The sequence below is a fragment of the Hyaena hyaena genome, unplaced genomic scaffold (assembly GCF_003009895.1).
Source record: "Hyaena hyaena isolate Hyena2069 unplaced genomic scaffold, ASM300989v1 scaffold_40, whole genome shotgun sequence".
Taxonomy (NCBI): domain Eukaryota; kingdom Metazoa; phylum Chordata; class Mammalia; order Carnivora; family Hyaenidae; genus Hyaena; species Hyaena hyaena.
In genome coordinates, this window is record NW_024080672.1 from 4650958 (window position 1) to 4661369 (window position 10412).

A 10412-nucleotide genomic window follows, 5' to 3' on the forward strand; every position below is an offset into this window, starting at 1 on the left:
GGTTTAGTCTGTATTTGGGGATTATAGCTATTTTGTAGTTTCTTAGTTTTTTATTTACTTATTGGTGGGAGCAGGGGAGAGGCAGAGGGAAAGATAATTGTAAGCTGACTCCACACCCAGTGTGGAGACCGATGTGGGGCTTGATCTCATGACTGAAATTGTGACCTGAACTGAAGTCAAGAGTCAGATGCTTAAATGACTGAGCCACCAAGATGCTCCTGCAGTTCCATTTTAGGCAATTTTTTTCCCTCTTTTTCATTTTGGTGGTTTTCAAGAAGGGGAAATAAATACACATTTACATACATTTTTTCACATTGTATTAAATACATTTTAATAAAAGAAAAGAACAAATGTGTGTTCTCTGAAAATGCATTTAATGCATTGTGAAAACCAGTGTTCCAAAGCATTTATTTCATTTAGGAAGTTGACTACCTGGATTAAGCCCAAACCGTTTCCTAATCTGTACAAAGTTCTGCATGAGGAATGATTCTAGTCTGACACATTTGGTCACGGTGAAGGGGGCAGAGTGCCTCTAAGAACACACATGTGCCGGAAGCACAGAGCTGTCACACTCTGTGGCAGCCTGGGGATCCGTTTCTTTCACTACCCTTCTTATTAGCTTTTGTCTCTCATGGCACTTCCACTCTTCTCTACACACCTGCTCTGAGATCTCTATGCAAACCATTTTCCTTTGCTGGCTGAGAGTTTCTGTTTTCTTGTGAGCTCGGCTTGTACATGAGCCACTGGGCTCTCTTTTACCTACATGTGACCGTTCTGCTTCAGCTCCTTACACCCGACCAGTGTGTATTCTCCTGCCATTTCTCGTCATATTTCTAAGAAAAACACATTGACCCAGACCATCTTTGTGTGCCGTTTCTGGCTTGTCGTTCCTAGCCAAGGTATTGATCGGCTCTCTTGAATCAGGTGTCCAGTGCTGCTCAAGCAGCTTAGGGATGAGGGAGCAGGAGGGCAGCACAGGAGCAGCAAGGACCCATGCATGGGACAGTCCCTGGGGAGCGAGGGAACAGGGCAGAACTGAGTACAGAACATATTCCCCTTCAGTCTTCCAGTTTATTTTCGATAGACTACGTTAGGCAAATAACTTAGTGCACATTGAATGGTGTAGGAAACTAGCTAATGTTTAAGTGTCGAAATTGACTGGGAAATCTGCCCTACTTGGTGCTCTTTTCTGTTTGCATTGTAACTTGAATAGCATAGTGTGACAGATCACTGTACTGGAAGACAGAGGAGTCTTAGGTTCTAGACCTGATTTTGCTGATTTTTTACTTTCTTCATCAGAATAATTTTACAAGGTCAATGAAGTCGAATAGGTTCTCAGGTACTATTTAGCTTTAAAACCTTGGGGTTCAAACTGTGCTCTATCAAGGGGGGAAAGGTAATTTCCACAAAATGAGAAGTTCAGGTTAAAGTAAAAAATTGGAAACAAACATGATTGGACCTATATGTTAGAAGAAGATACGGGAGTTTTGTAGTGAGCCTAATTCTTCTCATTTGTACTTGTTTTATTGAAATGGGATGGTCTTTGTAAAGTGATGTAGTCAGATGTTACAAACTCTTTTCCCAACCTAACTTGCAGTGCTTATAAGTATTGTATTACTCTAAGTGTAATATTGAAATTTGAAATGCTTTTTGTCTTCCGTGCTTGTTTTAAAAACAGATTTGGATATTCAGAATAATTAAGTAAAATGGATTTCTTTTACCTTTTAGGATTTAAGTGCCCTGTATGCTCCAAATTTGTACCTTCAGATGAAATGGATTTGCATCTTGTGATGTGTTTAACAAAGCCAAGAATAACCTATAATGGTAAGTCCAGTGCTTTAAAATGCTCTTTAGAATTACCTCAGATTTTATAATTTTTGTATTTCAGATAAAATTTAAAAGGCAAAGGAACGACCATCTACGAGGCCTGGAGCTAAGTGGTGTTTCAGTTACAGGTCTGATGCTCTGGCTTTGCCACTCTTTACTGACCACAGTCTCGGGACCTTCAAAATCCTGGGAAAGAGTTTTCAATGTGGCCTTGGTACATTTTAAAATATACTTAAAAGAGAATCCCACAGTTCATTCCTCATTTTGAGGAAAGGGAATGAAATAAAGGACGAGTGAGAGCTTTTTAAAAATTTTCATAAACAGACAAACTTCAAATGCCTACAAGAAATTTTCAGGCATTTTTCAAATGTAATATTTGGTTTGAAACAGAATGGGTAGGAAGAGTACCAGTAAACTGTGAAGCCCGTTGAAAGGTTGACTTCATTCAACAAATGTCTTTTAGAACCTGTGGGAGTAGGAGGTGTGGTGTCAGGAACTTGGGATACAGCAGTGAATAAACCAGAAGTGGACCACTACAGCCCAGCATCAGCCAAAGGTTCATCAGTGTAGCAGCACTTAGTTAGGAATCTGAGGTTTCTTGTCAGCTTATAAAAATGTTGGGGGAGGGGGGTAGACTTTAGAATTGAAATGAACTTGTTACCCTGACTAGCTTTTTTGCAGACTGATTTAGGAATCTAATAAGGTAGTACTTCCGACACACTCTTATTGTATTGACAATAGAATAGAACTCTTTTTCCCATTTATTTTTCAATGGAATAGTAAAAGGAGATTGTAGCAACGACTTTGAATAGTAAATGTACCTGTTGGATTACATTCAGACCTTCCTGCATCGTGAAATTGAATGGGCTCCTTCGCATAATATAGTTGAAATTCAGTTACTTAAACAATAAAAAGAATTCTCATTGAGGTTCAGAATTTGAGGTAAAATGATTGGACTTGTTTCTCATGGGTATTCCATTATCTTATTACCCTCCAAAATTATTACGTTTATTACAAGTGTCTTAATAAATACCCTTAAATATTAAGACTCTGGCTTTGAATTTTGAAAGCACAAAGTATTTCCTTAGATCCTATATTTGCACCCAACTGTAGTATTCTGTACTTTTACCTTTTATGTAATGTATATACAGTATGGTCTTTGTGAATGTTGATGTTTGGCAGTTTTTGATTTCCTGATTTAACTATACTCAAGTCATTAAAGTTTGTTACTAGATCATATATTTGGTGTCTTAAAGATGTCTTCAGGAACCAAGCTATAACCTTCTGCTTGGGCATACTGTTGTTAAAAAGGAACCCATAGGCCCAGAATGGTGTCATTTGGGTTAAGGCGCCAAGTCAATAAACCAAGACTTAATACCTAACCTAACTGCAATTTCAGCCCCCCCCCCCCCCCCCGCCCCCGAAATGTAACCTTTAACCATTCGGCATGAGAATTTCCTAATCAGCACTAGGAAATTTTATAGATTCCTTCAGTTCCCCTAAGAAGAGTGGCCTTGCCTAGAACAATAGATTCTTTTCTAATAATTTTCTCTTATCCCCACCTCCCTTTCTACCTCTCAAAACCCTTTTCCTCTCCTGTAGCCCTTTGGAGCTCCCCTCTACTTGCTAGAGAGGATACAGCCTAATTTATGAATTGATTAATAAAGCCAGTTAGATCTTTAAATTTTACTCCATTGAATTTTTGTTATTGAACACTGTAAATCAAGGATTTAGGTTTCAAATATTTGACAGTATTCCAATTCAGAAGTCAGTACGCTCACTGCAAAAAGCAAATAAAGTTGCAAATACTTTCAAGAATGACTGCCTGTTTCACAGTAGGTGGCACTGAAATGTTTTAAATTGTTAAATACATATTAAGTGTCTATAAACATTCAAAACAAAAAGCAGAAACAGCTTCTTCATAAAATTATGTATATATTGTTGAAGTTTTAAAATTGGACAGTGGCCAGCTGTGGTAAAAGAATGTGGAATCGTGATTGGCTGATTTAGGTTAGAGAGTGGTGGGTGATTGATAATACGCCTCCCCATCAGTCTGTGGGAATTCTTACACCACTGTTTTGAGGGCAGAGCCCTGCAGGGAAGGAAAAAATAATCCTCTACCCTTCTGAGCTCTTGGCTAAGATCTCTAATAAAAGATTAACAAGAGAAAAACAAACAAAAATGTAACATGCTTCAGTCTTGGTATATTTGGGAGATGCCCAGGGAGAAAGGAGCCTGGTTTAGAATGCAGGTTTAAATACCACTTCAGCTGAACACAAAGTAAGAGTAGAGTTGGGAGCAACTAGTTATGTGAGGTTGCCAGGGAAATCCTAGTAAACAAGTAGTTTGTTATGCATACTTAAGTCCTGCTTGACTTCTTCATCAATAATATTCTCTTGTAATATTCTTATGATTTGGAGTCCTGCTTTTCTTCCTGATGCTGAAAGGGAGACACCCTTCCAAATGGAGATTTCCATTATAAATATAAATTTTCCTTACAAAAGGATAACTTTTCCTCTGTTTTTAGAGCCTCTCCTGTGTCTCTTGTTTTGAGTCATCTTAAAACGATCCTTATGCCAAAGAGGCTTATTTTGTTGTAGCATGTTTTGTTATCCTTGAGTCTCCTAAATCTCCTCTATCTCAGGCAATGGCTCGCTGTGAAAATTGGCCTCTTTAACACCTAAGCTAGCCTTCTAGGATTACTATAAAGTTTAGAGCAGGATGAATGTGAGAATCAATGAAACGGAATCCTCTTAGTCACCTGGGCTTCTTAATACTTCATATTTGAATTCCTAAGCAATTGACTCTGTAGAGAGCAGTGCATCAGAGAGATGGGGCCTGTAAATTGTGTTAATAGTTAAGTGAGAGTTTTATTCTGCATAGTGCATATTAATTTATATCTTTTATAGCCTTTCCAAAAGCAGTTACATCTGAAATGTTGAAATTTGTTAAGTGTATGTTAATTTAACTGTAGATATTCACAGCAAGAAGATGAGTTAGGTTTGTTTTTCAGGCAGATATATTTAGAGTCAAACTCTAGAATAGGATGACTTTCAGAGATTTGAATATAAACTGGTGATTTGGAGTTCCAGATTTATACTTCCAGAGATAGTATTCTAAATGTTGGTTTGGTTTACAGACTAGTTCACAATGATTCTCACCCCCTCCCCCCTTTAATCTATAATACTATATTCAAATACCTAAGTCTCGGTAACAGAAGAAGAAAATCGGCTAGGTGGAAGCTCTGGGTTTAAGCAGCTGTCTCAGCAGAGGTCCAGGTAGGAGGCCCCAGGCAGGCTGGCAGGCAATGATTCATGATGATGTGAGTGGTTATGTATTGCAGGTGGTGTTGTGGCAGCGTGGGAAAAAAATTTCATAATGCCACAGCGAGTGTTAATCTGTATAGATTGCCCTTCAGTCAGGGACTGCCTGTTGCAGGATCATTGAGCTTGGTGTGCCGGTTAAGGAAGAATTCTTGAGACGTTCTACAGTGCAACTAAGTATGTTTATTTAGGTAGTGCACGGACAGGACCTGTGGGCAGAAAGAGCCGCACTTCTGCTGTATGAAGCTGGTTCTCTGTGGTTCTTTGCTTAGTCTTCAAGGGGGAGGGAACATGCAGGAAATACTGGATCATAAAGGTTTTCCTTGAATTTCTATTCATAAAACTACTTTTGCAAGATTTCTCTGGTGCTTATAACGCAGCTTGATATTAATTATTGGTGAGCTATACAGGCAGTCATGAGACTCTAAGAATGTAGCAACCAGTAGGCATTTGATCCTTATCAGAACTAGCTAGTCTATAGATAGTCAGTCTTCTGGGCTCAAGGTGAACATTTTTCTGTCTCTGTCCCTCATCACTGCCTATTTCATATACTTTTTCCTTTATTTGTGTGCTTCATTGGTTTCCTTTATGGAACTAGTAATTCACTGTGGAGTCTGTGAATTTCAGAGACTGATTTCATGAGTGTAGTAGAGTCTCATTTTTTTTCTTTAATTTTTCTAATGTTTACTTATTTTTGAGAGAAAGTGTGAGTGGAGTAGGGGCAGAAAAAGAGAGAGAGGATCCAAAGCAGGCTCCACGCTGTGAACACAGAGCCTGATATGGGGCTCGAACTCAGGATGATCTGAGCCAAAATCGTGAGTTGGCTGCTTAACCGACTGAGCCACACAGGTGCCCCAGTAGAGTCTTCTCTTCATTTCCTTTATCCTCATCTTCTAAAGTGTTTCAGAACCAAAACCAAAAAAATGAAATAAATACTGTTAGCAAATTCTTAGTCTTGACTTGATTGGTCTTTAAAGTTCAGGGGTGCCTGGGTGGCTCAGTGGGTTAAGCGTCCGACTTTGGTTCAGGTCATGATCTCACAGTTCGTGGGTTCGAGCCCTACGTCGGGCTCAGTGCTGACAGTTCGGAGCCTGGAGCCTGTTTCAGATTCTGTGTCGGCCTCCCTGCTGCTCATTCTCTCACTCTCTCTCCAAAATAAAGATTTAAAAAAAATTTTTTTTAAATAAAGTTTACTAGATCATAGCATGTTTTATGTCCTGTAAATTTCAGTTTTTATTTTCGTCTCCTGTAATTGAGGGTAGTAGGTTCGTATTTAAGCAATCTTTGCCTTATTGGTAATTGGTACAATGTGTGTGCATGTGTACCTTGAGGAGATGGAACTTGAAGAGTTACTCCTTTCCTGTGAGAGTTAATGATAAACTTAGGCAGCTTATCAAAGCAGAGCTTTTCAGAATCATCAGGATTATAAACCTTACTCTGTGGACAGGGTAAAATGTGACTTGTAATCTGTTAAAGTAAACATGCTTGAAGAAAGCTGGAGTCACCTGGAAGGAAACTGATTCTATAATGAAAGGGAGGAAAAAAACTCCCAACTTCTGTGCAGTCTGCGGGAGAATGTAACTCAGACTCACTCACTCACTCACTCAAAAGACAGATTGCACCAGGCAGTCAGCACTTTGATTCCAGGGTGACAAGCAGCCTTCTAGGGCTTGCCTTTCCGTGTAAGAAAAAAGTATACTTTCTTCTTTTGTAGATACTGTGACTTTCCAGGTGGTGGCGGTGCGCATTTTAAGTTGTAAACTTGCTCTTGGCCTTACTACATTTTCTTGGTTTTAAGACTCCCCCCCACCACACACACACATTTTAATCTTTCTGAATCTAGGATGCTTTCTGAAAATGGCATATTTCTTGAGGTTAAAAAAAAAATTGCCAACCATGAAGCAGGATTTGAAATAAGGAGCTAGTTATCATGGTCTTTGTGTGAACTTTGCCTTTTGTGGAATTTCTGTTATGTGTGATTTGACATCTGTTCATTTATTTGCATTAGTGTTCTGTGGTTGAGTTTTAACTTAAATGTGGATTCCTAATAGTTTTAAATGACTTTGTAAAGATTACATTATGGGACAGCATTGAAGTAAAGTTATTTTTTGCACCATAAATTGACCATCATGCAATACATTGAAATTAAAGGCAGTAGGAAGGGTCAGATGCCTTCTACTATGTTATAGAAATTTCAAAATAGATGATACCCATAAGAGGTTGGCAAAACAAAAGCGAAACTGTTCTAAAACCCATGTAGGATTCCTATAGAAAAATACAGTCACCATCTATTAAAGGAGAACTTGTGATTAAAAAAATTTTAGGAGCGCCTGGGGGGCTCAATAGGTTAAGTGTCCGACTTCGGCTCAGGTCATGATCTTGCGGTTCATGAGTTCGAGCCCCGCGTTGGGCTCTGTGCCGACAGCTCAGAGCCTGGAGCCTGCTTTGGGTTCTGTGTCTCCCTCTGCTTTCTGCCCCTCCCCTAGTTGTGCTCGGTCTCTCTCAAACAATGAATGAATGTTAAAAAATTTTTTTTTTAATTTGTAAATATGCATGGAGTAAGAGCAGATGTGATCAGAATTACCACCCCCAATACTTTAGATTGATTTATTTTCAAATCATTACAGTCATAAAAGGATGAATAAGAAATAAGTTAAAAAAAAAAAAGACATCGTGAATAAGACAGAAATTGAACTCGTTAGACTTTAGTCCCTGAAATTAAAATCTCAACAAATAGATTAAACAGCATATTAGAGCTGCAAGGAGAATTAGTGAGGTATAAGATGGCTCTGAGGAAATTAAGCAGAGTGTAACAGTGACAGAAAATATGAGAGAGGTGCACGGCATGGAGCCTGGAACAGGAGCAGCTACATCATAAAATCACATCACAAAAGAGATGTTTCTAGTTCCACATGTAAGAAATTTAGTAGTCACTCTGTCCTAACAAAAGTAAAAAGTTGAACAGACTAAAAAATCAGTGACTTTTCTTGGATTTGTAAGAGATGGGAGGACACAGGGCAAACGACCAGCCAACCCCGGCGACTGGCGCGCTCGGGTTTGGTTTATTGCAGTGGAGGCTCAGTGGTGGGAGCCATTGCAGGAACTGGTGCCAGGTTATGTGAACCTGAACTGTAATTGATGGATTGCTGGGGGCTCAGTGCAGACAAGTCTGAGGGTTTCAAACCCCGGGGAGACCTAGTCACAGTAGAGCCCCCACAATTTTGTAAGATTTTCTTCCAGGAGCTTCATTGGGTTCCCATCGTAAATATGGAAGAAAAATCCCCTCCTGCTTCTGGTAAGGGGAGGGACAAGGCACCATTTTGAAATATGCCAGAGGATTCTATTTTCACAAGGCCTGCCTCAGAGAAACTCGTTAACCAGAGCCTAATTCATCTGGGAGAAGGGAAATACTCCAGCCCGCTCTAGCCAGCCTGTTCCATCTAATAACAGAGGGAAAAAATCTGAGAAATATTTATGAAGTTTACAGTTCAAAGGCATAGGCTCACTAGAAGAGTGTGGGACAAGAGGTATCACATGTTATACAAAAGGTACAGAGGGCACATAATAGGAGATAGAATTGGCAAGAGGCAGTATTTGAAGGGAAATGGCAGAGAACCTTCTAGAATTGCTGAAAGATCGGAATCCTCTGATTGCAGAAGCATTATGATGCTGAGCAGTATAAATAAAGGTAAATTCATACCTACAGACACCATAAACCAAGTCCAAATAAAGAGTAAAATGTTAAGGTATCCTGAAAAATACTTTACCGTGTTCCACTTGTGTTAGCATTTCTAAAATGCTTTTTTGTTCTGTGGGGTAATTTAAAATTTACTGTATGTTTACTTTATAAAGGCAAGGGATCAGAAATGGTCATACAAGAAACGTAAACACCGGTACAGTTTATCCACTTGTGAAGATTGTATGCCTATTCTATAAGATCCCAGATTCAGTTTTATTGCCCTACTTTGAACCTTTAGCTGCTCAAAAGCAGCACCTGTTTGCATTTAAAATGTTATTTAAAAAAGCAGCAATACTTTGAACAAAGTACTAACTCTGAATTCAGCTTGAAGAGTTCAGATCCTTATTCTACACGTAATAGCTATATAATCTTGGTCTTAGTTATTCTCTCCTGGAAACTGAACTAGAAGTAGCGCCTCTTTGTAGACTTATTCTAAGAATACAGTGAGAAATCATGCATAGTTCTTTACAGGTATTGAATGCCAACTAAACAAGACCTGTTCTTACTAAGAAATACTGTTTTTGACTTTGAGAGGTAAACCTATAGATGGTGGTGTATTTAACATGCTAACAAATCTGCAATTCCTTTGGTACTTTATTTTAAAAGCCCAGAGTTATTTAATTCCAAATTAGACACCTGAAAAGCTTGCACAACAGTAATGGTTCTATAATATATGGAGAAGTGGGGGATGGGTGGGAGGGTAATTCGAAAACTACCTGCTCTCATACAGTATGCAACTTAAAGCTACAATTTAATGAAAAAATATTTCCTACTTTGTACGAGCAGCCTGGTGGCCTGTGCAGCTAAAATCTGAAGTCTGAATTTGATAGGCAGATTGCTTAATCTTTGTGGAAGCATAGACCCTTTCTTACCCTCTATGGAAATAGACTACTGTGGAAAGGAGGCTATCCATGGATAACTGTTGTGAGACAGATTCCTTCCTTGTGTCATATTATTAAAAGAAGATACATAGAATAGAAATTGAACTAAAGTACATAGTTCAGTGAGAAGAAAGTTCTGATAGATTTCTAAAGGATGAAGTGGGTTTCAGATTTCATTTCTGCTTTCATTAATAAAATTTGTGAAGGATGATGTTTACTGATTCTTGATTTGTCTCATTTCATAGATCTTTCATATCATTCATAAGCCTTGCCTCTTTTGTGTTCTCCTTATCTTTGTATCACTTTCATAATGTTGATTTAAAAAAAAATTATTCTAGAGGCCCCTGGGTGACCCAGTTGGTTCAGCATCCAACTTTTGATCTCAGCTCCGGTCTTGATCTCAGGGTTGTGAGTTCAAGCCCTGCTTTGGACTCTGCACTAGGTGTGGAGCCTGCTTAACAGAAAAAAATTCTAATATTCAAAGTAAGCTTTGCTGATTTTAAGAAACTGAAGAAACGAGGGGCGCCTGGGTGGCTTAGTCGGTTAAGCGTCCGACTTTCGCTTAGGTCATGATCTCGCGGTTCGTGGGTTCGAGCCCCGCGTCGGGCTCTGTGCTGACTGCCAGCTCAGAGCCTGGAGCCT

General features: G+C 39.1%; 1 protein-coding gene across 1 annotated transcript in view; it reads left to right on the forward strand.

Annotated features, from left to right (window-relative positions):
• The window catches only part of ZNRF2 (zinc and ring finger 2), a 93721-nt gene that overhangs the window by 45720 nt on the left and 37589 nt on the right, over positions 1-10412 (forward strand). Inside the window, exon 2 of the mRNA XM_039229880.1 lies at positions 1729-1824. Coding sequence (XP_039085811.1) covers positions 1729-1824 — 96 coding nt within the window. The remainder of the gene's footprint in view (positions 1-1728; positions 1825-10412) is intronic.